The sequence below is a fragment of the Macaca fascicularis genome, chromosome 6, assembly GCF_037993035.2.
Source record: "Macaca fascicularis isolate 582-1 chromosome 6, T2T-MFA8v1.1".
Lineage (NCBI taxonomy): Eukaryota > Metazoa > Chordata > Mammalia > Primates > Cercopithecidae > Macaca > Macaca fascicularis.
This window is the reverse complement of record NC_088380.1, coordinates 87,469,479-87,497,447: the sequence shown is the minus strand read 5'-3', so window position 1 is coordinate 87,497,447 and position 27,969 is coordinate 87,469,479. Positions and strand designations below refer to the sequence as shown.

General features: G+C 37.3%; 1 protein-coding gene and 1 non-coding gene across 5 annotated transcripts in view; both read right to left on the bottom strand.

The window, feature by feature from the left end:
- VCAN (versican) overlaps nt 1-27,969 on the bottom strand; it is a 111,681-nt gene that overhangs the window by 21,284 nt on the left and 62,428 nt on the right. For 2 of the 4 annotated variants that reach the window (XM_005557318.4, XM_005557319.4), the window contains 5 exons: nt 19,095-24,362; nt 15,728-15,841; nt 13,305-13,418; nt 7,850-8,008; nt 6,395-6,477 (listed from right to left, as the gene is read on the bottom strand). In XM_005557318.4, the coding sequence (XP_005557375.3) occupies nt 6,395-6,477; nt 7,850-8,008; nt 13,305-13,418; nt 15,728-15,841; nt 19,095-24,362 (5,738 nt within the window). The remainder of the gene's footprint in view (nt 1-6,394; nt 6,478-7,849; nt 8,009-13,304; nt 13,419-15,727; nt 15,842-19,094; nt 24,363-27,969) is intronic. The other 2 variants (XM_005557320.4, XM_045393997.2) reach the window with 1 other exon arrangement.
- On the bottom strand, nt 16,923-17,771 carry LOC101867218 (uncharacterized). The gene has a single exon (XR_012414558.1). It is a non-coding gene; the product is annotated as an uncharacterized protein (transcript).

Genomic DNA, 27,969 nt, shown 5'->3' with positions numbered 1-27,969 from the left:
ATTTAAGTTATGAAGATTAATTGTACAATCAATTGTACTAATTATCCTATCAATTAGGTTTTTTTTAGTTTATATCATAACTGCCATAGCAAGATGAGTTGGTTAGAACTAGAAAATAAGATATTTATGAATCTGTGATTTAGTAATTTGTTCTAGAACTTCCTGACCACATTTGGACAAATGGAGGAGAAAGTCTCTCTGTTTTCTCCCAACTGTGGAATGGAAAGTGAAAAGAAGGAAGCTGTGACAACTTCCCAGGAAGCAGGGAAGCCAGCAGCCTCATGGGGGGTGACATTTGAGTCCTGACAACATAGAGATGACAGAAGTAAAAAAAGTGAAGGAGATGCAGAAAATGATTTTTAAAATGTTTAGGAATAAAGTCAGGGCTTTTTCTGCAGAACAAACTAAATCTTCCAAAAGCTCCTCAATATTCTAAAACTGGAATGGCAATGTCAGTTTTATTCAGTCCTCACCTCTACACATGGCCATCTAAAGTGATGGTTCCCTTTGAAGTAAGTGCATCTGATCCACTGAAGACAACAGTGTCCAGTGGGGAGGGGTCAGCTTTGATGGCGCTGGGGGGAATCATTGAAGAAAGGCAAGTAAGGAGCCATGTGGAGCCCAGAGACTCCCCTCATGAGACTCTTACTCCAGAGGGTCCAAGAGAGAAGGAAGCAATATGACAGCTTTAAATGTCTGAGCTCCACAATTTGATTTTAAACCACTTGTTGGAGAGGTTTATCAGACAAGAGAGTACGATGAAGGCATGTAAGAGTTTCTGATAGCTCTTTAATTGGGCTGTCCCATAGACACTATAGTCCTTAGTTGAAAACAGTGTTGTGAAATCATTTTGCCAGGAGGTATATTGATAGATAAATATAAATGATTCCATAACATTCCCTGCCTGTCTGGCTTCCTCTGCACTTGAATAAACAGCCTCAGATAGTGGATTTACAAATGAAGCCCTATCCCATCTTATGCAACCAAACCATTCTTAGCCAAAGCATCTATAAAAAGTAAAATGAGCTGATAACATTTGGGAGTGATATTTCCTTTTCTTTGTTTCACTCCATTTTGGATATAAATAATAAGGTTTCTAAAACTCTTTTTTCTTCAGAAAGTATACCTACGGAATATGTGCCTATCTGGAAAAAAAAATCCTCCTCCAAAGTTTTGAGTAATTGTTGGTTTCTTAAAGTTTCATGGAAAACCAGCCCTGATATAACTCAAACCTGCAGGGGTGGCAGAGTTTGAAAGTTTACTTTCCATTTTTAATTCCCAAAGTTTATTGCAAAGTTGTTTCTAGGACAACCATGGACAAAATTGTCATCATTTCTAGTAAAAACACTTGTTTTCCTTTGGGTTGATACATTTATAAGATGCACTATGTTCGACTATATACTTCTATTTTTAAAGAATATCTTTTTTTTTTTTTTTTTTGGTCTTTTCACCATAAAACCCATCTATTATGTTTTGATGTTTTTCATACTGGTACAACTTTAAATAAAATCTTTAATTTAGGTAAACAAAAATGTCGCAAAGAGATTCAGCCAAAAGACATAATGTGTTCATTTCAGGATTCAAAAGGTAGAGTTAGCTGAGCAATGTGTGTATACTGATTATCATTGTTCATTCAAATATTTATTAAATATCTATTCTATGTCAACTACTCTGCTAGGTGCTGAAAAAACAGAGATGAAAGTTAATTCCTATCTCAGAAGGCTCAGTGTCAGCAAGTCAATTTCACAGGGGCCTGAGTTAAGATGGGAAGAGGAGAGAAAAGATGTGGCAGCACAGAAGAGGAGCTCTGAGTTATACCCAGCAAGGAAGGCTTCCTGGAAGGAGACCCTTGGCTATGCAGGGTATTTGACTATTTGTGAGATGAAATTAGGACAAGATGTGAGAATATGCTGAACACTAGGGCCAGTACAGGCAAAGCCCCCCAGGAGTGAGAACCCATGGCTTCTTCCAGGAACTGAGAGTATTTTTGAGGTGCTATCGCTTAGGAAGTGGCAGGTGGAATGGATTGGCTTTGTCTGCCGTACTAATAATTAAAATTTGATACTGAAGGCAATGAGCAGACACTGAAGAAGTTTAAGGGAGCAAGAAGAGTTCATAGCCAGGGAAGGGAAAGGTCATTAGCACTGGAAAACAGATTTGAAGGAAAACACTCTGACTAGTCATTCATTTAACAGTTGGTTTAAGAAAGAACTTATAAGTCAGCTAATAGTATATAAGCTAGATAAGAAAAGTTTGTTTAAGTTTGCCAGCTTTAATGTATATTTAACTTGGATGGTTTAACTGAGTGTCTTTGAAGATATTACTTGGGTGACAAGCAAAGCAATTCATTAGTGAAGTTATTTGTTAGGGTTTCCAATAAAGCAGTAGGTGCATATAGAGAGCAATCCTCAAGTTTACAATAGTCAAGTTAAAGAGTAACTGGGTTAGGAGAAAGCCAAGTGACAAAGTAAAAACTGAAATGTATTAAAAGAAAATAATCTTAATATAAATCACAAGGATAAGGCTAGACACAATTTTCTTCATGAATTCACTTTTGTGAAATTTATTGGGCAAACACCCCAAATAAAAAAATTAATAGATTTTTAAAATATAACAGAAATAAGAATTTGGCATTTTATCAATGATAACAACATTCTATTATAGTGGCCAGTAATGTGGAATGAATCCATCAGAATCTCAAGAATAAGGGCAATTTAGATCATTTAGCCAAACAACATCATTAATTTAGTATATTAGTTGAATTAGTCTAGCTGTATAGCATAATAACATTAAATATGATACATTTATACTGCAAGTTTATTGAAAGCAAAGTTTAATTATTTCAGTAAAAAGGATCGTTGAAATTGAGACCTAATATAAACTTGTCTGTTCTTACTGGACTGTAAGGCTAAATATCAAAAGATACTTTAAGGTAAATATGAAAGGTTCTTTTTGTTTTAATACTGTTCTACCACCCAAGACGGAAAAGCTCTAATAAATCTTTCAAAGAAAAAAATGGAGGGAGAGAGGGTGTGGAAGAGAGAAATCACTCCAAAACATAAACAAAGTCCTTAAAATTGCACACAGTCAAGTTAACACCATTCCACGTATAAGCAGATACCGCTCCCTGTGACCAAGACTTCACTGTTAGGGATATTTTTAAAAGCAAAAACCTTGGAGTAAACAGCGAAACAAAGCAGAAGGATTTTATTCAAAGGCCTGCACACATATGGAACCCGTTAAGGGGATGGTGACTGTAGAAAAAACTACAAAGGAGTTTAAGGGACACCTAGGCTGTGTCAGAGAGGAAAAGGATAGAGGAAAGGGTGGTTACAAAAGCAAGAAAGTGGGCAGGAGATCAGTCGAATGCGAGGGAGACAGGCTCTAGGACAGATGGTCTGTTCTGTTCCAGAATGTTCAAAGTTAAGGGACACTCCTTAGCACACTTCTATTTTACACAAAGAGTGAATTAAGAAGAAACCAAGGGTCTGTCAGAGTTTTTTTCTGGATTTACTTGTGTCATTTCTTTGATAAACTTTGCTTGTTAATACATTTCATCACGTGTCTTCTTCAAACTGAGGCCCTCGGTGCATTCTCCATAATCCTTACATTTCAAGTGAAAGTGCCAACTAATTAAGAGTAAGGTTCTTGTTTACGTTGTATAATTATCTATATTAGCTTATGTTATCTTCCTCTGGAAGTTTCAGAGGAAAATTTCAGAGGAAAATCAATATTTCTTTTTTGACAAGGTGCAATGCTCACTAATTTACCATGTTTAGGACCATTCTAGACTATGGAAATGGTAACTGTTATGTTTTTCAGAGTATTTGTGTACCTACATTAAAAATTAACGGCCACAGACAAAAACTAGTTGAGTTGCCTTGCTTTGGCATAGAGGAATAATGACATATGATGAATCAAGCTCACCTGTATGGCACTTGGCAGGGAAGATAAATTTCCTAAGATATTCTACAGAACCCACATAGCTGCCAGATATAGACCAATATGAAGTCTCTTTAACCAAGCACACAGGAATAAAGGATTACACTTTATCTCAGACGCCATGAAAAATAAAAAGCAGGGAAAAGAATCACTTCTTGAAAGACGTGAACTGCTAAGGGAGAGACCAGAATAAACATCTAGTAACACACATACATGCTAAGAATAAAAACACACACATCAAATCTGTGTAACCAATGACAGATTAGAAATAGACGGGACTTGGTTCAGTCAGGTCAATGTGTAGGCAAAAGAGATTTTTTCATACACTCCACCTGGTCAAATGCAGCTATTCTAGGCTCAGGGCTGGAATCTATAGGAACCCAGACAATAGGTACACTTTGGGATAAGTTATGGGCTGCATCTGCAAAGCACAAGTAAGTAGTAACTAGATAGAAATGGCCAGCTGAGTCCTGGGCAAGTCAGCTTCTGTATACATGATGGGGGCTCACAAAACCCTGCACTTTTCACTGGGCTATAAATAAGGGAAATTTGTGGGAGGTAGGCGTAATAGTGGCACCCTAAAACCCAATGTATTCCGTGAGAATGAAGTACACATTTAACAAGGAAAACTCATTAAATGTATACACTGTATGATATACGTTAATAAAATTATAAAAAACAGTTTATAATATATAGAAATAATCTCAATCATATGTTCACTTAGAAATTAATAAGAACAAAATTATCTTCAGTTAAAATGAATGTAATGTAAAGATTCATGCCATACCAATCGCTATTAATGGAATGGACCAGTATTATCCCCCTAAGTACAGCAAAATGAAAACATAAAGAGGCAACAATTGCAAATACACATCCAATACATCCAGCCAGGACAACTATTAATAGAAGAAACTGAGACTACTGATTCTAAGGTTGTGTTTCCTATAGTTTACTGGGAACATATTTTAAGAACAACCTACTTTTCCCTATTTTTCTCACATCTTGCCAAAGAACCTACTTAAGAACTTCAATGACAAACAGTGAAACAGTGTTGATTAAACATAAACAGTGGTGACAGAGAGAGAAACTCAGGTCTTATTTTGGGTTGCTCGAAGCAAAAATTTAATACAGGATATACTCTTTTTAAAGCCAAGAAGGTACTAGTCAGATGAAACTGTGGCTTTGGAGACAAGCCTAAGTTCAAATTCTGGCTTCATCAGTTAACAGCTTTGTGATTCCAGGCAAATAGCTCAGTCTAACTGACCTTCCCTTTCTTCACCTGTCAAACAGGTGAAGGAAAACCCAATGCCTCTTGTAACAGTTATTGTGGGGAATAAACATATGCAAGGGCTTAATACAGTGGCTAACACATAGATAAAGTGAGTAGTGTGTCCATGACGGAGCAGCTTCCCTTAAGACACAGCAGAACTTCCAAAAGCAGAGATTACTTTGGCATCTGTTTTAGAATGAACCTTATATTTTGCCAAACTCATTAAATCCAAACAAGTGGCAGATAATGAATGAAATTGAAGTACCTAAGTAATTCACACACAAAAAGGCCTTTAAAATTATCTTCAATTTTTTACACTTTGTTTCTAATTTAGAATTTAATTTACACTTACTATCTAGCCCAGTGGATCCCAACTTTGCATTTCAGAATCGCCTGTGGAACACTGAGAAAATACAGCGGCTAGAGGTTTTGTTGTAATGGACCTGGGATAAGGCCTAAGCACCAGTTTTTAATTACATATTCCAGGTGATTCTAATGAACAGCCAGCACTGAGTACCACTAGTATAGCCAATCACATCTGAACGCTTTCTAAAAAATTAGATTTATTTGAGTTTAGTAGAAGTGACTCAAAACAGCTTCACCTATTCTAAGAAACTATTATAGCCTTCTCAAAGTTGTGGCCAGCATTTCCAAGTCACTTCTTTCTTCAAAATATAGAAAACCAGTTGAAATACGTAATTAGTCAGCAGAGATTCGTAAGATCATATCAACAATCTTCTTTAAGATAAAAATAAATGCATATTTTTGCTTGGAAATGTGCCATGCCTTATAGCAGATTTCCAATGCCATTTTTAAGAGGGAATGGTATTTTTTTAAAAGGACTTTTCTCCTACATTTATTCTTCTCTTCTTGCTCTGAAGCTAGAAAAAGCAAAGATAACCATCTGAAAGACAGACCCAAGGTAATTCTACTAATTGTCTGGTTTTCTGGTTTGATGGAAATCTAGTACACTCCTCTTTTAAAGAGAACCACAACCATTGAAGAGAGAACTGGATGTTGGATCAGTTAGCTTGGAACTCTTCTAACCCTTCCCTGTTTCACTGAGTGACCTTGAGCAAGTCACTTGTCTCCAGTCTAATGCACCCTCTGTAATGTGCAATCAGTGCACAGTACCAAATTTCCAGAAGGTAGAACTTGACATCATTTTCAAGGACATCTTACCAGTGTGCTGCCATCAGTCCAGCGGAAGTCATGCTCAAACATCTTGTCATTGAGGCCTATCCACTGATAATCATGGCCCACACCTAAGGGATAGGAAACCACACAGATATTGGTACTACTTTTCCATATATGGATGAAAATATATCAAAGAAAATTATTTTCAGGATGAATCATGTTTATTTAGTTGCTCATAAAAATCTCTCCTAGTCTATCTTTTGCTCTTCTGCCCAATGTGCTTTAAATGAAAAAGTTAATGTGCAAACACTGTAAAGCATTAAAGTATGACATAGACAATAATTTCCCTAGCAATTTACTATAATTAATTTTTTTTCCATCCTCACTCATGATAGAAATGTTCTATTTTTCTGTTGTTGTTGTTAAGTGATGCCATTGGCAAAAATTCAGTGGCCCAATGAAATGTGCCAGATCTTATCCATGCTACCCTCATTTTGGAAGCCATGTGTTTTTTTTCAAAGCATTTTAATTAGTGAACACCTAGACAGTTCTACAAATTTATCCTCAAAAATATTTACTTTTACCACAAGATGAGTCACTGGCAAGGATATCACACAGTAAAGTTAAATGAACCTCTATCCAGATTACAAATTAACAAACTTCTAAAAGATAGTAGGCATCATGAGAAAATATTTAATAGAACATCAAACAATGCTTCATGAGGCTGGGAATGGTGGCTTACGCCTATAATCCCAGCACTTTGGGAAGCAGAGGTGGGAGGATTACTTGAGGCCAGTAGTTCAAGACAAGCCTGGACAATATCGTGAGACACTATCTCCTAAAAAAATGCTTTATGAGCAACAAATTTCTACATATTGCTACATGAAAACCATTTGCCCTCCTTTTTGCTGCAGTTGAAGGAGTTATTAAACAGCTCTGATATTAAGTTTCATTAGCTTTCAATCTCCACCTATTCAAGTTCTTAGGATGGAGCTCACTTTCCACAGTTTAAAATATTTAGAAACTTGAATGAGAATCAATATGCCCAAAGGGTAAGATTAGGGTACTATTATTAACAATTCAATTTTAATTAGCAGGACAAAAATAACTGAAAGTAACTGTAATTTTAGACAGGCATATAAATATTCAAAATAGAGACTATGAAAGTATAACCACAGTAAGAATTCTATTGAGCCATAAGAATTGGCTGTTTTTGTAAATTTAAAAATGATCAAATAGCAATTTCTTATGATTCAACCTATAGCAAGTGTTTCAACCATTACTGCCGGCCGACTAACCAATGCCTACATATATTATAGTTGAATGTTTCCCAAAATGGGGGACTTAGGCGAGATGATTTTAAGTAACCCACAGATGAGGGATTTGATAAGTTGTATTATGATTGAAAAAGCTACTTCTTTTCACTTGCACACAGACAAAACTAAGAGAGTGATGAGAAAGAGTGAAGTTCCCGGAAACTCATGTCTATTTGGTACATACGATTAACAAACGTTTGTTCTTCGTGAGACAGGATGCTTGTGAGATGGGCACCCTGCAGACGGCATTCCCGTTCAGCTGCATCCCATGTGCGTCGATGGGCAAAGTATTTGTAGCACTGCCCTTGGAATTTGTGCCAGCCATAGTCACATGTCTCAGTGTCTGAGAAGAAACAGGCAGGAGCTTATTAAACACACACACATCATTCAAACTTGGCACCCTGATCCAAGTGTTAATAGGATACCCAAGCCAGTATCTGTGCAATGTCCCTGAAGTAACTGATTCATAAAATTTAGTCATGATGACAAAGAAATTATTTTAAAGTTAGCCCAATTGATTCGTGTGAAGTGGATGGCTGTACATCTTTGGACTGCAAAGGCAGCATCTAACAGCAACTTCCTTGATTAAAACCAGAGAAAACTGGAAGAGGGGCCAGCCAAAATCTCTTGGGCGGCTATAGTGTTGGCTGACTTACTTGTGAAGCAACTGGGGCTAATTCCTTACCAACACAACTTTTCTAAGAGACTCATTCAAGTGATAGATAAGAATTCCGGCTAATAGGATTACGAATGCCCTATTTGCATAACAACTTCAAAGGTTCTGGAAGTAGTCCTCTCCCACTTCCCAAAGAGATATCTGAGAAGTCACAGGCTCTTGTCATAGGAAACTGACAAAGAGAAAAAAATCCGTTATGAATAGGTACCTTTTGGGATATAACTAGAGCTGTATGCCTTCTTCCTAAAAAGAAAGGTAAGATAGGTAACGCCCAATGAAAATGCATCAAGATTTTAAGTTTATTAAAAATAAAATAAACTATTTAACTCATTCCCCTATTCCACCAGGTCATATACATATGTGTGTGTGTGTGTGTGTGTGTGTGTGTGTGTGTGTGTGTGTGTGTCACAATAAGCACACTATAACTGATACTCCAGTGAGATGAAAATGTTTTTCAAATATATCTAAATTTTACACTGGCAGTATCAGCTACACTTTCTAGGTTGCCAATTTTTACATAATTCCACAGGAAAGTAGCCTTGTTCACAGCAACTGTATTCTTCACTGGCAGTCTTCCCACAGAATCACTCATCCACAGGTGGGGTTACACTATATATTAAATCATAATCAGTAGAAATAATTTTGACTTTCAAAAAATACACCCCACAATTATATTGAAGTTGTTGCATATAAAAACTAACAAAACTGCAAAGTTTATAGAATTTCAGGCACCAAGAAAACCTTCCAGAGGACCTAATAAGTATCTCCCCCCACCCAAATATGCCGATTAATAGAAGAAAACACGACTGGACTAAATTAATGTTTGCTTTATATGTTAGTTTTGGTGGCCAGATTGAAACTCAGATTGTCTCTTGACTCTCATTCCTGTTACTCCTCTTTCTATAACCGTGGGAAAGTATGAATTCTGAAAGATTTCATTTCTTTCCTGGCTTCAGTGATTAAAACCATACTCACACAACAGATGCAGCTTATCTGAGCGCAGTATTTATTTCAGTTTAGTCTATCAGGCCTGTTGTTTAGTTGCAGCCAGCTGACTAATTCTTTTGAGTAATGTGCACTGGAAGTTTTGCGTTTGTTAAAGTGTTGTTTGGAGATCACCAAGTCTCATAGGAAAGGACTCAAGACACAGCTAGATGGTTTGGTATAAAAGTAGCACTCAGTGCCTCAAAATGAAGCAAATTTTGGCTACTTGGATGTAGTGTTTTCACTTTGGGGAAGTTCATTTGTAAGAATTTAGAGGTAAGGTGAGAGGGGTAGGAAGAACACAGCTCTTCCTATATGAGGGTATTAGTTTACAGAGGAGGAGAATCAAACATTTTTTTAGAACATTCTTATGCCAATGTAAATAATGTGATTTGTAATGGCATATAACTTTCCTTAACCATGGACATTATCATTTAACTTAAGATACACGATGTACAATTCTGGAGGATCTTAACCTCTTGAATAATACATCAGAAAAAACTTTTTTACATACCCTTTCTTATCTGCTATTACCCCAATTGGTTTTAGTTTGGTTTCCCCTTTTTTGTCTTTTGTGTGTGTATGTGTGTGTGATGAAGTCTTACTTTGTCACCGAGGCTGGGGTGCAGTGGCATGATCTTGGCTCACTGCAACCTCCGCCTCCCGGGTTCAAGCGAGTCTCCTGCCTCAGCCTCCCTAGAAGCTGGGACTACAGGCATGCACCACCATGCCTGGCTAATTTTTGTATATTTTGGTGGAGACGGTGTTTCACCATGTTGCCCAGGCTGGTCTTGAACACCTGACCTCAGGTGATCCACCTGCCTTGGCCTCCCAGAGTGCTGGGATTACAGGCGTGAGCTATCGCACCCAGCCCTTTTTGTCTTCTAAATAGTTTATCATTAAGTATTTTTCCTCCTAAACAAGAAAACCCAGATGATCACAAAATGTAGATGAGTGACGACGTCACTACTAACAATGCCAGTCTCAGTTAGCAGATGCATACGTTCCTATCAGAACACAGGTCCAATAAACAGAGGCAGAGTTTCTGTTAAAACCAAACTGGGAGAATGTATTTATTTGTACTATCTAAATCATAGCTTCCCAATGATTATAAATATATCTAGTTTTTGTGTAAAAAAAATAAAGCCAACTGTCCACATTGATTCACTTACATTTTTTTTTTTTTTTTTTTTTTTTGAGATGGAGTCTCGCTCTTGTCACCCAGGCTGGAGTGTGGTGGCATGACCTCTGCTCACTGCAACCTCTGCCTCCCAGGTTCAAGCTATTCTCCTGCCTCTGCTTCCTGATTAGCTGAGATTACAGGTGCTCACCACCACACCCGGCTAATTTTTGTACTTTTAGTAGAGATGGGGTTTCGCCATGTTGGCCAGGCTGGTCTCGAACTCCTGACCTCAGGTGATCCACCCGCCTTGGCCTCCCAAAGTGCTGGGATTACAGACATGAGCCACCATGCCTGGCCACTTAAATTTTATTATTCATGAATGCAACAAATATGTAATGAAGGATAATGTGTCAAGCTGCATCTCCCAGGATGCTATTCTGATAGGAGATATTATTCATAGAAATAGTCTATTTGTTTTCTCAACCTTACCTAAAAATTATGTGAAACTCTTTTTATTTATTAAAAGGCAACCCTTGTGGATGACATTTTCCTAAAAATCATTCAATGGATGGAAAGACATCTTATGCTTTAAAACTCCTATAGGTTTTAAAGAGGTTACAGTTTCGATAGATTACAAAACAAACCCAGATTGTAGTGTGCACAGCTCCTGGAACATAGAAGGTGAAACTATCACAAACAATGTCACCAAAAATGTATTCTTTTGATGCTGTACAGGTAATGTTTTCAACATCTCTGACACATAGCCGTCAAGTCCTAAGAAAGTGCCCATCCTCTATGCTTCTCACTGCGCAAGCTGTATCATTGACTTTGGCCAGGGCAGTTTGTGCAGCCAGAACTGCCTCTCTACTGTTCCAATAGCCTTTTCTAGATTGTGTATCTGTAATTATTGCACCAAAATGTGTCCCCCATTTCAGAGTAACTGTGACTTGGGAAGTTACTAGTGCAGAGAACAGAAAATGTCAGCTGAAGGAACACCGACACGGTCATCACCAAACTTTGGATAGAAAATTGTTTAGACAACAAAATTGCTGTTAATGAAGAAAACATTTGTTCTTAGGCAACCTGGAAAGAGGAGAAAAAAATCTTTCAGTATCCTGGCAATAAATCACAGGAGCACAGCTGCACTGCATAAACAGACTGGGATCGATGTTTCTCAGCAAAGAATGTGTATGAAAATCAAACTTGCTTGAAAATAAAATAGAAAGTACCTGAAAGTTAGGTGGCACCAGAAATAAAATTAATTAACACTTTTTACTTTCAATATTCTTTTGAAAAGAAAGAGAAAAGGTCAACAGCACCAAAGTCCCTTCCAAAAATCTGTTACTACTCAATCCATCAGATAAACATAAATACAGGGTTTATCTTTGAGAGTTACTGTAGAAATGTGAAGATATTCAGAGAAACTTGGGCTGTAGAGTTAAGCCATTTAGGTTCACTTTTCCCACTGTATGATTTACTAGCTGTGTGACATTAAACACATTACTTTTTTTTCTCTGAGCCTTAATTTCTAGCCCATTTTAATGCATAGAAATGCCACGCCAACCAAATGAAATGTTCCAGGATGCATCTGATAGTCTGTAAAGTATTACATTTTCTTCTCTGACAAGAGTTATGCTAAGTCACCAGGATCAGGGACTTTGTTTTGTTCGTATTTCTATCTCCAATGCCCAGAACGGTGCCTGGAAGACAGTAGGTGCCATGTTGAACAAATGATTTTTTGAATTGCTTCTTGTACTTGGAACTAACAGAAGCCAGAATCATGTTTAACATATTGCAATGTCTCAACTGTCTCAGGCTTTTGTTTTCTTCAACAAATGCCATCTTTCTAATGTTTCTACTTTAAGAAGAGGATCTTGCTTGGTCTATCTTTATATTCAAAACCTAAAACAAACAGATTCACCCTATGCAATAAAAAAAGAAAAAACCAACACCTAAAAATGTAGCCATCATCCATCCACTTGGAATGGCAATTCAATACATGCTCCTTTTGGATTTGCATTCATTGCAGTGACGTCCAGATTAACACCATGAAGCAGAATGTGGGACCAGACCAACGTGCCTGAGTGTCTAATGCATTTTCAGTTTGTCTGGTGGAATGGAAGTTTGGCACTGAACACTTTTATCAAAGCCAAACCACTGTACGAGTTTAAGTAGAGGAAATCGACATTCCAAAGCTGAGTGTGCTTAGCACGCAATCTGTTTCTTATTGATGGACCAAGAAATGCTCCCATTAACCACCCAAAATATACTCTCAGGTTGGCCATAAAATGCAAATTACAGGGATCATGAGATTCAAGCCATCGTGAACATAGGGCTTTCTTTCATTCAGAAAAAGTCAACCTTTCTTTAGTAGGAAAATTTCCTGGTGAGCAGATTCACAATATCTTCTACTTAGCATGTGCCAAGGCAAATGTATTCTAACAACTATATCAACTCATTCTCCAGATATGATTGACTATGAAAAATAAGTCCATTGAGTCTCAAGTGCTTAGAAGGAGAAAATAAAAACAGCTAGCATTGAATTCAGTACTCCTTCATACACGAGCCACAGTAAGGTCAGTGCTTAGCTTGTCCCCAAGAAAAATACATATGACAATATTCCTTCTATTGGCTGGATGTCTTTAAATTCAGCTCAGTGTGCCTGCCTGCAATTCCAGTCTATCAGCTAAACAACCATAATCAAGTCAACACTATGACTCAGACATTTTGAACTATCCATGAATAAGGAAACCTAAGGAAATGTGAATTTCCACTGCAGGAAAGAATATGCATTGAGGCCAAAATTGCTAAAAAAATCAATAATGTTCATCACACAAATGTTGCAATAACTCTTACCTTGTTCACAAAGTGCACCAACATAACTTGGAAGGCAGAGGCACCTGAATGTGTTAAAACCATCAACACAAGTGGCTCCATTCCGACAGGGATTAGAGTGACATTCATCAAAATCTGAAACAAAATAGTAAAAGCTCACAAAATACTTTCAAAAAGTATCAAAGAATTCCATTTAGTGTGAGGTTACAAGACAACATACAAGACAGCCAGTTAAATTTGAATTTCAGATTTTAAAAAAGTACAATTTTTTAGCATAAGTATGTCCGTGCTATATTTAAGGCAAACCTATACTATCAAGTTATTCCTTTTTTACTTGAAACTCAAATATAAGTGGCCATCCTGAATTTTTATTTCCTAAATTTAGCAACCCTAAGAAAATGTCAAAGGTATTCAGAGTAGGGTCATTGTCTCCACTGCTAATAAATGAAACAGATAAGCCCCAAAACTAATGAAGAACCAACACCCCCAGCCTTCCCACCTCCAATCATGGCTCATTCTCTGATTACCTCGCACATGGAATACTCAAAGTATCTAACTGGCCTCACCATCCCTGGGCCCCTTCCTCTCCAATATATCCATCACTCTGCTAAATGTCATCTTTTTAAAACACAGTCATGATAATTTTATTCTTTTACTTTCAAACATTCCATGGATCCCAATTGCCCAGGGCAGCAGTCTTCAAGGTGAGCTCCCTGGGCCACAGCATCAGCATCACCTAAGAATGTTAAAAATCCACATTTCCAATTCTACCCCAAATCTACTGAATCATGTACTTCGAGGTGGAGACAACAATCTGTTTTACCAGCCCTCTGATGCATGCTAAGGTCTCAGAATCACTTGACTAGAGTGTGAAGTAACACTATTCGGTATCCTGAACTCAGGACCTTCTTAGACCGTCAGGGCTTTCTAGACCCAACCTGCTTTCTGGTACTGTCTCCCAATATGTCTCTCTCTCCCAAACCCCTAAGTAGGCATACCTGGATCCAGGCCGTCATTCAAATGCCTTCTGTAGTTTTTGGCCTCTGTGCTTTTGTTTGTTGTGTCCATATCTCCCTCCACCACCTGTCAAATCTTCCCAACTTTAAAATCTATGTCAAATAAATCTTTCTACACAGATTCTAATCTTTCTACATATGATCTCCCCTGATGAAATTAGTGACTTTATTTCCATAGCATTTTGCAATTACACTAAAAATTTAATGTTTAAGAATATTTTTAAATGAATAAACAAAGCAAGTTAAATTTCTCAGTCATATAATGTATTCTTACCTAAAGAAATGGTCTTAGTAATGATGCTATTATATAGTAATAATACCAAACATGTTTATGGTGCTTGCTGAGTGCCAGACACTTTGTCACCCAGCCTGGAGTGCAGTAGCATGAACACGGCTCACTGCAGCCTCGACCTTCTGGGTTCAATCTATCTTTCCACCTCAGCCTCCCAAGTAGCTGGGACTACAGGCACGGTTAATTTTTGGGTTTTTTTTTTTTTTTCAGAGGTGGTGTTCTGCCATGTTGCTCAGGCTAGTCTCGAACTTCTGGGATCAAGCGATTCGCCCACCCTGCCCTCCCAAAGTGCTGGGGTCATGGGCTTGAACCACCGCCCCGGCCTCGTTGACTTTTTTTTTTTTTTAATATGAATGTTGGGATTGTATCTCAATATTTATGTATAATTTAAAGTGTTATTGGTGAGCTTTCTTTACTCAACCATTGTAAGCAAATCAAGCAAACCTTCATGATATCTCTAAAAGGAACATCTGGACAACATATTTCATCATTCTTTTCTCAGAAGTGAGGTCTATATGTAGCCAAATCAACACTGGTGCCTTCTTTTTTCTTTAAAGAGAAGGATGCCTAAATAAGAATATGTAAGGGTCAATTATATTCCTTGGAACCGAAAGAGAGGCAGACACCAGCAATTGCACAGCTCCCTGAGGCTGAGGCACGTTGGGCTGGTTCCTGCGAGTCAGGGAAAGGTCTTTCCCATTCCAAATGACAAGAAAAACTTATCCGAAAACTAGGGACTAAGCTCTCTACCTTTTATTATTTTCCTAATTTTTAAGTCTAGCTTTCTAAAAAGATTTTTATACTGAAATTGATTTTTATTTATATGCAGATTTGGGAGATAGATGTACATTTTTGTTAATATTTATGCATCTTTATATTTGTAAATTCTACCTGTAAAAACCACAAAAAGGCTCAGCAGGCCTCACTGAGTCTTGGGTATGTTAACAGAATTCACTGAACGTCTGTACCCATTTTCCAGCCCCTAGTTAATTACCCTCAGATTTTAACTTCAAATAACATATAATTAATCTACACATGGGTTTCTCTGAAATCTCTGATTGATTCGACAACATAAATTCTCCCCCAATATATCTTCTGTGAAAGAACTGCACCCTTTCAGTCAAGTACCATCTTACCAAGTTCACACTGGTCTCCACTGTATCCTGGCACACAGGTGCATACATAGGAAGTTTCAGTAGGATAACAGGTGCCTCCGTTAAGGCACGGGTTCATTTTGCAACGATCAGGTCCTACCATATTCAGGAAAGTAAGAAAAGCAATTAGGCCCATCTCTAACGTTTCAGTGTATTTTAGCATAAAATGCCCCATATTGCTACCATATTATAGGCTTTACCATAGCAATTTAGAGTTACTACATATAAAAATTAACATTAACTTTACTCTCTGGAGTGTTTCTTGGCATTATAACTAATTGTTACAAATTGCATCTATTCATTTCTGGGATTCAATCATGATTACTCTTAAATGATATTTTTTGTACTGTATCTGGCAACTAATATATTCTACTGCAGATTTAGTTGGCATGATAATGGCAATTGATTTTAGTCAAAAATGATTACACATATGTGCACAGTGAATGGAAAATGTATTCTTTTAAATGGGGTTAGTTCATGTGAAATGGCTGGATACACAGAACATGCATTCTTTTTAGCAGGTTGGCTTGTTATCATCATTTGAATTATTATTGCCTTTTACCACTTAATGCTCAGAAACTGTTTTTCTTCGAAAGTGTGCACTGAAGTCTCTTCTGCTACATTAATATGCTTTTTCCAAAAACACGTTCCAAATGTACTCCTTTAAACTATACTTGAAGAAAAGCAACACATGGATTAAACTCTACTGTAGAAAAACAAACCCAAATACAAAAACCTCACCTAAAATGAAACACCAAGTTTTTATTATAATTTTCTTATTAAAATACAAATAAAACTGACACTCCTGGGAGATAAATATGAAGGTTGAAGACATAAATTTATGAGGACAAACAGTTTAAATATATTTTCTAAGTGCAAATACTTTTATACCACTTGAAGCATATATTTTACGCTGCAATATTGCTTGGGTAAGTGTATTTTCATTGAGTTTATACTTATTCTTTGTATATTGTTTCAGAACTGCTTACATTTCCAAATGTTCAAAGATCCAAATGAGAGTTGAAAGTTTTACAAAATAATTGAAATAAACTAGATTATCTATGGAATACGCCCATATTTTCAAGAATCTTAAGTCCTGAAACCCTGAAATAATTACACGTAAAAGAAGAAAGATGTCTAACTTCTTATGAAACATTAGCTTAAAGAATATTAGGATAAACAAGGTACTGCTATAAAAGATAACTGAGGCTTCCCCACACCAGAAAGTCAAACTCAAATTCTGACTGTTAAGTAAATTCTGGATGAATATAAACCTGGATAGGAACTCATTCCCACGTTTGGGATTCACATTAAAATTAGGTTAACTCAGATGCATCAACTGCTCCACAAACTTCCCTGAATTTTCTAAGACAGTTTTTCCTGTAGTTCCAAAACTGTTTGAAACCTCCCTAACACTTTTAGCTTTCTGGATCTGAAAGTACAAGTACGCTGCCAGGATGACAAGGCTGCAGTTAACACACACCATAGCCACATGCTGCCCTTTGTGCTGAATCCAAATGACACTATGTGAAAGTGCTTTATCAGACTGTGATGTGCCACACAAATGTGAAGAAGTACTACTACTATTCCCACCACTGACACTAGACACCATGCTGAGACTATGAGACAAGGACTGAATGAGTCTGTGAACTGGAAGTCGTTCCAATTAAAAGGAAACTTCTGTTTTTATGAATGTTATTCTCCCCTAAACAGTTCATATTAACCTCTGAAAGCTGAATCTGCAACAGATAGACCAGGTAATCCCATATGAGCTGCTGTTTACTGAATGAAACTAAAGAGACCATTTGTTTTGCAATGAAGACGCAAACTATAATTCTTGGTAAATATTGCACACTGGATAATTGGTACATATTTCTCATTCGTCAAACTAAACTCTATATGTACCTAGTTATTACCAGTTATTTTTATAGCATATTTTTAACAAACTGAAGTATATTGACCTAAATTAAAAAACGATAAATATTAGCCAAATTACTAGATTATCATTTACAGATTAAACACAGTGATAACAAAAAACCCAATGTCAACTACCTTTGATCAATTTTCCTCAAAATATTTCAAGCCATTTATTAAACATTGTACTTTCTGACTATTTTACTCTTTCTGAAGCACATCAAAATAAAGCATTGGTGGCACAAAAGGTAACATTGATATGATCAGAAGAATAATTTTAATGATAGTCATGGCATAAAACATATTAATTAAAATAAAACATATATTTTCAACCAAGACAGACATTAAAGTACAGATTTTTTTCTCTTTTTCCAGGTAGCAGCTAGCTGGTGATGTCTATTTGTGGATTCCACTAACATTGTTAATTTAAATAATAACATTCTGGGAAAACACCATTAGAACTGATTTCTTAACATTCTCAGGCTAGATTAAGACGAAAATAAATTCTACAAAGTAAATATTCCAAGATTCCTGGTTCATATATTATTTAATATCAATTGTTTATTTTTATACTATACTGAAACCAGCAAAGAGCAGTGAAAGGACTATGGACTTTAGAGTAGAGCTAAGCTGGGTTCAAATCCTACTTTTACCACAAGGTGGCTGTGCCACCTTGGGCAAGTTACTGAACCTCTCTGAATCTTCACCTCTTACTCTTTCACATAGGGCTTATATAGCCTTTTTGTGACAATCAGAAGAGATGGCTTATATGAATCAGTATCAAATTCATGCTTTCCATACATTCACTAAATAAACAGAAAACTTCTCTCAATAGGCAATATGTTTATATAATAAATGACTACTCACTACTGGTAGGCACTGTGTTTGATGCATTATGTAAACTGTCTTAAACAAAGACATTGCATACAAGTATGAGCTGATATTGATACTGCACAAACTCTGAAATAGTTATTAGAGCTATTTACTACTCTCAAATGTTAAAGGCCTGACAGATTTTGATACTGCACCAATAGCATCCATCAATGAGAGGGTTTTTAAAAATAGGACTTTTTATCTACTTTTAAACCTAAAATGTATAACTATGAGACATATGACAAAGCAATACTCTAGTAGTGAGTAAAAACAAATTGAATTTTTATAACATTAATAATTTCATCTTTTCCATGTTGTAATTGTATATTATTTCTAAAACCCAGTAAAATACAAAGTCTACTTTAACGTCCAAAACTAATCTATACTTACTGTCATTTCATCTCATTATGAATTCAGTACTGTGGCCTGGCCTGCTGTTATGTGAATAACATGAAACTCTCCATTGATTTAACATCACAATAAAAATTATATACATATAAATATTAGCACCAAGGGACTGTTTCCAGGTTTGAAAACAGATTTATCAATGTTGTGATCTTACCTGGTAGATAGATTGCCGTGCCTTCCACTGACTCTTCATTAATGCCAATCAGGAAATCTGTTTCATTAGAAGTTTCCAGAAGGGAAAATGGTGGTGTTGCAACCTCAGTATTAAATTCCACCGGGCTTACAGTTGCCTGATTATTGGAATCAAGAATTCTCGCTGTCACTTGCTGTTCTGATGCTGCTACTGTGGAATCCTGCCCTCTGATTAAAGCTGCTTGAGTTTCAGGATTTATATCTGGAGAAGAAGAAAGCGTGGGCCTCTCAGAAGTCTGTGGACTCAGCCAAGGCATCACACCTGCCTCGATCCCATAAGTGGCAGAAGCAGAAGTAGAGTGTGGCCACTGTGTAGCACCTTCTAATTTAATTTCATTGGCAGTTGTAATAACAGTTCCAGCTTCGGTTGTTTTAATGGTGGGAAACATCTTGATTGCTTCTCCAGAAACTTGACCATCGGTTTTGTTTTGGAAATCTTGGAGAATCTCAGTTCCTTCCACAGCAATAAATTCTGTGGGAGAAGCTTCCGTTTCTTCTAATAACTCAGGCTTACCATCCTCTTCTGAAGGTTCTAATTTTGTGTCAGGAGATATAGAGGGAGGCTCAGTTATGTGAAGGTATTCCTCACTTGATGGTTTGAAAGTCGCTTCAATATTTACATGAATTTCCTTAAAAGAATCCTCTGGAGACATTACAGATGAGCCGACATCTACTCCTGGCAGAGCACTGGGCTGGGGGATCTCTGTGTGTCCAGAGGCTTCACTGCCTGAGTAGATAGTGAGGGGAGATGACGGTGTCTGAGAAGACAACTTTGCAAATGCTGAAACTGCTAATGTTGTATCCGTGTAGTATGGGGCATTGGATCCTTCCATCACATTAGGCACCTCTGTTAAACTCTCATCCACAAGGTGGGTAGTAGCAATACTTAGATAGGGAGTATGATCTACTAATGCCTCCTCTACTCCTGAAGAGAATTCTGGCTGAAAAGAAGGACCCGCATGTTTTTTGTCTTCATACTCCTCCTGGGTCCTTTCAAATTGGCCCAATGTTGGTATTATTTCACTTTGGTCTGCAATAGCTTGACCATCAGACAAAGTGCTTGATTCAAACATGTCATCCAGGGCTTTTGCTTCAGCTTTTATTTCTTCAGTCTCTGGAATAACTGTGGCAGACTTACGAGAAATTGGCAGAGATGTTGCCGTGGGAAGTAAAATGTCTAGTTCTGTTTCTGTGCTAGGAGCAGGGATCCCAGTTGTGAAGTTAAAGTCCATGTGATCTAGTTGGCTTCTATCTTCATAAGTCATTGATTCATCATGTGTTGCCTGAGTGTAGCTAGCCAGAAGAACATCACCAGAGCCTTCAAATGTTTCCTCCGTTAAAGAACGGTTGACAGCTGCCTCATAGGTCTCTTGAACTTGAGTGCTGTAATCATTACTTTCATCATTACTGTCATGTGGTTCTGATGGTACCTCTGGATCTATATCTGTTTGCATTCCAAGAATATCTTCATATACAGGTTTAGTATGATCAATATCTATGATAGTATTTTTATCTGATGTCAGCTCAGGTAGAATTTCAAGGATGGTACTCTCTGTAATTGTCAATATTAAATCCTTGTCCTCTTTGTCCAGGTCTATAATAATATTTTCGGTGGGTTTTTTTCTGTTAGGTTTTAAGGTGGAATCCTCGAATTCCCTGAAATGGTCTTGGAAACTACCGTCTGTGGACCTCTCATATGACACTGTATTTGACAGTGTGCTAGTTGGATCAGGGGAGCTTTTGTTCTGCTCTGAATGAAAAGGCAGCATCGCTGAAATTGTTGGGAATCCATCAGCAGTAACAGCTTTAGTGCTTGGCACCTCAGGATGTTTTTCCAGGGACCCATCAGAAACGAACGTGGTGCTGCTTTCTTGTGTGGTTGCCTGAGTAGTTGCAGAAGTGTGAAATGAATCAACAATATCCGCTTCTCCAGATCCTTCTCCAGAAGGTTCATAAAACATATCAGATGGTTTTGGTGCTGATGTAACAAATTCTTTGGCCATTTCAAACCCATAAACTCGAGCCAGAAAATCAGTGGATGAGGTTGTTGTTTCGTTAATTTCTGCTGTTGAAGAATTCTTGTTAGAGTCTTGTTCAGTTATGGTTTGTGGTCTACTAGTCTGGATTTCTTCTGCCCATCTGAGAGTCTGATTTTGCGGATGTCCGATGTTCACGGAGAAAGGGAGAGGTGCCACCGTGGGTCCTTCTGCTCCAGGGTCACTTAAAATTTCTATTAAAGTTGTGCTGGTTACTGACTCATTACCTTCAAAGATGTCTGTTTGAGACACGAGTGGTCCAACTTCTTTTGCCACATTTTCCATTCTGTTAGAGTCTTCAGTTTTGTCACTTGAGGTACTTTCCACTTGAGAACTGTGGGGATAGAATGTGTTCCTAATCTGTTCCACTTCAGTAAAATTCACTGACTTTGTTGGTAGAGTAGGTAAAACTTCTTCTCCTGATCCCAGTCCAGAGAATAAGAGCTCAGTATCTAACTCTTGAATTGTTGGTCTCATGCCTTTGGGAAAATGTTTTGTACTTTCTTCCTCTTTGATTGGTGAATCTGTGACTACATGTTCAGCTGGTATAGATTCAGTCACTAAGGCAGTAGCTAAGAAAAAATGTGACTTTTCAGTAGCTTCAGGGAGAGTTGTAAAAGATTCCATGCCATTTGCAACTGGATCTGGAGTAGACATGTTAGCTAAGGAAGTGCCTTCCTCCTCCATTTCTTTATCATCGCTGTAAGTTTTCTTTGTTGTTAGTACAGAATAACCTGTGGTTTTGAGTTCAGTTTCAGTAAATGTCTGTGAATCAAAGATTGTTTGTTCTGTTGCAGGAGAGTTTTGGGGGGATTCAAAAGACTTTTCTTCTTGAATTTGTTCCTCTGATGTTGTTTCACTTTCAATTTCTTGTCTTTCAGGGTTGACTTCTTGCCTAGACCATAATTTGGCTGGCTCCATAGTTTGGGGAAAGTTTGTTGAAATTGTGCCACTGACCTTTACTTCCTCCTTTTCTACCGGAGCTTTCGTACCTTCCACTTCTGCTGTTGGTAAAATGGTGGATCTTCTATCAATTTCATTGACAGTATCCACTTCTCCCAATCCTTCGTCAATAATGGAGGAAGCTGTACCAGAAAACCTTCCAATAGCACTGGGAAGCACTGGATCAACAGAGCTGCTGACTATGACCAGTTGCTCACCTGAGCCCTCAGCTGAGGATGTAAACTCTTCCCAGGGGAAGGCTGAAGTGCTGACCATGGTGCTACTGGGTCCTTCTGAGTCAGATATGTGACTGATGTGAACTGAAGTAAGTACTGTAGATGGTGAAGTCTGGGTATCCCTAAATGCTGCATCTCCAGAGCCTTCCATCATTACTGTTTCTTCTTTTGCTATGGGATGAGACACTGTTGAATATTCTTTAAAGTCACCACTGAAATCCTCCTCCAAAGGAAAACCTGTGGAAAAGCCCCTTATTTCTGCCCCATGATTTGGTTCTCCTAATCGTTCTGAAATCAATATTTCCCTGGATGTTTGGCTTATATTTTCAGCAACTTCTCTGTCCATTACTGTACTCATAACCAGTCCTGTTGGCTCAGTGGAGAATGTAGTTTCCACATATGGAGACAAAGTGCCAGCTGCTTCCTTTTTGGCTTGAATTTCATACTCTAAATTTAATGAAAATGAAGAAACAGTGGTGGTTTCTGGGTCAGCAGCAGCTTCTCCAGAGCCCTGCTCCATAAAGAGAGAGGCAGGACTACCTGGGAGAGTGGTCAGCCCTTCCTGAACCCCAGGTTGATGGATACTGCTGTGCTCAGTGGTCTGTGCCTCCAAATTTTCTAATGTATTTGTTTCTGTAAAGACAAGAGTAGAATCTGTCATTTCCCTTTCAGACTGTGTTGGTGTTGTCAAGGACATAAAACTTTTCCTGGTACCTGAATCATTAGATACAACTACATTTGAACTTTCTAATTCAGAGGGTAAAATTAATTGATCCGATCTCTGTGTAGGTGAATATACCTCAACTGTGGAAGCCGTACCTGTAGTTCCCTCCTCCTCCTTCCTTTTCTCTTCCTCAGCAGAGGTACTAGAAATCCACTCAGAAGTGTCTGTTTCACTGACAAACTTGGTAGGCACCACTTTTGCAGAAGGTTGTTCAGAAACTGAATAAATGGTGGTTGCAGGAACCTCAAAAAAGCTTTCTGTGATTATCCTGCTAGTGTCTAAAGTAATGAGTGTATCAGTAGTATTTCTCTGTGATAAATCAGTTACAATGGTGAACATTGTATCTTCATCTTCTTCTGCTTCTCCAGAGCCTTCTGTAACCGGAATTGAAGAACTCCCTGAGAGCTCTACAACTTGTCTAGGAGTTGCTTCTACCCAGCTTTCTTTGGTAGACAACAGGTCATCTGGCCAAAGATTTCCTATTAGGGTAACTGCTTTTTCCTCTGAAACATATGCTGATGCAGAACTTGGAACTACAGTAGGAGTGTATGTGACAGAAGTACTTTTTTCTACCTCTTCACCAAATGTTACTTCTGTAGGCCTTGCAAAGGCTATTTTCTGAGATTCTTGGTCAATGGCAATCTCTCCTGAAGACTCTTCAGGAAACAGAGATACGGTTTCAATATGTTCATGTGCCTGATGACCAACTTCAGTAACTCTCTCTGTGACTGATTCTGCCCCCTTTATGGCTGTTCCACTTTCAAATTCCTCATGGAATGGGACTGTGGGGAAAACATCAGGCTCACCACCTGAAAAATGTTCTGATGTTTCAGGGTAAGTCTCAGGCTTCCATGTAATTTCAAGAGATTCAGTTGTTTCTGTAGATCCATTAGGTTGCACAGCAGTAGACAATTCCGTTTCAGCTATTACAAATGGACGAGTATCACTTTCAGAGCTGTCCGAGAAATTTTGAGAAGGTGCAACACTTTCAAACTGGCCACGCCTAGCTTCTGCAGCTTCTGGGTCCTTGGGCACAGTGGTAACTAGATGCTTCCCATTTATGTACTGTACAGACGGGGTGGTTGTCACATCAGTAGCATTTGCACACTCTTCTTCTTCTTCTTCTTCATTTTCTTCACTGTGGTATAGGTCTATTTCAATTATGTCAGGGAATTCAGGTAAAATTTCAGCCATTAGATCATGCACTGGATCTGTTTCTTCACTACAAGGTTCATCTTCTTTAGATTCTGAATCTATTGGATGACCAATTACACTCAAATCACTCATTCGACCTGAAAAAAACAGAGTTTTCACAATACTTAAATAGAAAATTTGGCAGTGTATGACAGAAGAAATTGATAGCAAGGTTGGTCACACTCACACACAAAAAGGAGGATTCAAATCTTTTCATAATTAAGTGCAATCACCCTCTTATATGGTTCTCAGTCTTCAAATCTGCTGTTTTTGTATTAACAATAAGAAAAATGAATTCAATTTAACATTATTAAAACAGGTTATAAACACTCATCAACGCATTTAAGAAAATGACATAGTCCTTAAAATGAAGCAAGGAATCACATATACAATGCAATCTTGAAGTACAGGAATTCATCTTTTGTGAACTGCAAAAAGAGTAAAATTAAGACTATTTCATATAAAAACAATTTAAAAATTAAAAATCAAGGCCATATCATATAGAATTAATTACTTTTTCTATAGACCTATTTCTATATATGATCTATATAGAAAAAGTAATTGTCCTTTATGTAAGGGAATATTTATACACTCTCTATTCAATAAGAAAATGAGAAGAGATTCCTTCTGGCCCCTTTATAATCTGTTCTAGAGCAGATTGTTTTATAGAAAAACAAGAGAGTATTATTTATAGCCCTTTCATATTGCAATGGCATCCTCTACCCACTGTGGCACTGAGACAAGAGCTTAACCACATCCCATGCACAAGAGTGGGAAGCTCTGGATAGGAGGGCTCTGTTGGAAATAGCTCACTGAAAGGACCAGAAAGAGCCTTCCACACCTGTAGACCTTTATCCTTCATGGGATGTGACCCAGATTAGGTCAATTTTAGTTCTTCTTCTTAACATCTTCTCTGAAGAAAGTTCAGGACTCCTATCTAAATATTCTAACTAGCATTCTTCGAAAAGCACATGTCATCAGAATATTTCCTAGATTGTAAATTACCATATGGTACCAACCACTAAGCTCAATGGCCTTTTCTGCTATCAGAAATACATCAGCAAAGCTCCTTGTCTTGGGCACTAGGAAAGAGGAAATTCTGAGGCCTCATGATCGAGGCATTCAACTGTCCCAGGACAGGGTCCTGTCACTGCAGCTGCCTTACTTTTAGTGACAAGGCAGTATGAAAATGTGCCTGTGGATGTACTGATCCATAAAGAAGACAAAGAATTCCACACTACTCACCACCTTGCCCATAGGAATAATACTGCAGAATTCGTTTTCAAACTATCCCCAATCCATAACACATATGCATAGGCTGAACCCGAGAAGGGTTGAGGAGAAACCATTATGACGGAGCCAACCCTGCTTCCCACCCTATCATCTAAAGGGGAGAAAACAACTGTTTTCTCCTGAATTGCTCCTGTTGCAAGAAGCTATTTCCTTCTATGTATAGAAGCAACAATATCTAGCATTTGCTGTTCCATCAGAGAAGAAAAAACCCTACTGAAGAGGAATCAGTGTTGCTTATATGCTAATCTATTTTATGAATCAAGACAAATATAGAAGTGTAGGAACTACTAAGACAAATTCCACAGAAGTTCCTTGATTTTTTTTTAAATTAAAAATCCCAGACAATAAGACTTTTATGTAATCAGAAGACATATACATTTATCCCTTTTATTCTAATAGAAACAAGAAAGAAAACTCTCTTTTGTATGCCACCACATCTTCACTAAATTATTTCACTAAAATACTTCTGTGTAGGACTGGGTTATTCCTACCCTAACTAAACACCCTTCCTATTGAACTTTTACACACTACAGTTCATTTCTTATCTCTCTATTCCATTCCATTCTATACATTCAGCTTTTTAACTATACAAACTACAGCACATGGATATTCAAATGAATGAGAAAATATTTCTACCACAAAGAGAAGTGAGATAAATATATAACTCTAGTGTATTATAAAAACATAAAATGAATACAAATTATTTCTGACACAGATGTTGCAATTATTAGTAATTGCCAAGTGCAGGGAAATTATTAAATGCCGTGTCATTTAAAAATATATATAATTAAAAAGACTAGGTTTCTTCAATATTAGGTCACTAAAGTTGTTACTCTGATCTTATATATAGTATCCATGGTGTATATGTTTTAAAACAGGACACCATAAAATATCCAGATGATAACATCCTCTTAATACAGTTTGCATTGAAGGTAAACTTTATGCTATGAAAAAAGAATGTGAAGAAAATGTTTAAACTATATGAGAGGCAGCATTTAAAATGCCTTCTGTACTAAAGAATCTCTTGAAATATTCACATCAACAATTTTTATCTAAGCCAGGAGTCTCTCATTGCTAAAACTATTTGAATATAGTTGAATTAAGCCAGACTCAGTTAAACTATTCAGTACGATTTCGTGGGATTTAACTGGAGTTTAAAAATGTGCATATCTTAAATTGCTCATACTATCATTTCACATGCAAGCAACCCTTTTATTTTGCTTCATTAGACTTAAATAAAACTAGAATTGATGATTAAGAAATATTAGACACAGATACACTAAATTCTTACTTACCCTGTTTGGTGACACCATAACTTTCATTTAAATACAGAAAAGAGATTTTAAGTAAGAAATATGGGTCAGTGTCAAGCATATAAAGAACCTCTACCATATTTTGTACCCTTTTGTAAATAATGAAGTTAAAACAAGCCATTCAGCTAGGTTTCTCCAGCCAAACACAAGGATAAATAAGGAAATATCTGATCAATATTGTATATTTACAAACTCCTAGGCCAAGAATAGGGTAAAAACACTCATTCCTATTATAGATTTACTTGGGTTTCTAAGTAAATTCTTTACTTTAAAAAAATAAGACTGATACAGACATATCTCATGATCTTCTTATTGAGTAATTACAGATGGAAGTTCTGTCAAGTATGTTCGTGGCTCTAAAAAAAGTGGGGTGGAGAAAAGCAGAGAGAGAAGACACAAAGTTATGCCAACATGTCACATGTCAGTATGGTAAGAAACTGATGGATGGTCATAATGCTCACTGAAATGTTTTGTTGTTTGTTTGTTTGTTTTGTTTTTCCAGGAAAGAAAATAAAGAAGAACTCTAATTGTAAATCAGCACTATACAATAATTTAGCTAACTATCAACTCATATTAAGAATACTTAATTCTACTAAAGACTATGGCATTCACTTTATAGTTTCTGATTTTAGCTCCAATTGACAAAGTACAGTATTCTTTTAGTTCATATTCTACTCAGAGCAAGAACTCTAACACTTCCAATTGCTCACAGATCTATAAGGACTTCCTTGCCATTTTAGACTATCATACCAGAATTTTGCACCAAAAACCCAACTGTCTGATGTAGTAAATTCCATTTTCCAACCTAAATAAATATGATAATGTTTCAATCACAGCAGTACAAGCATATCAGAGACTGAACCTTTGCATACATTGCACAAACACAGCATTGCTTCATATTGGTTTTTGCACACAAAATGAAATTCACTACAACCACAACCATGCATGCCCTGAATGTAGTATCTCTTCAGGCGCTAATTGATTTCTCAAAATCTACTAAGTGCCTGTTATGTATCAGACCCTAGGGTAAACACTCTCTTGTCAACTTCAGAGAGACCCAAGTGTACTTTCCAAGTCTCTTCTTGCCCCGTTCCTTCTC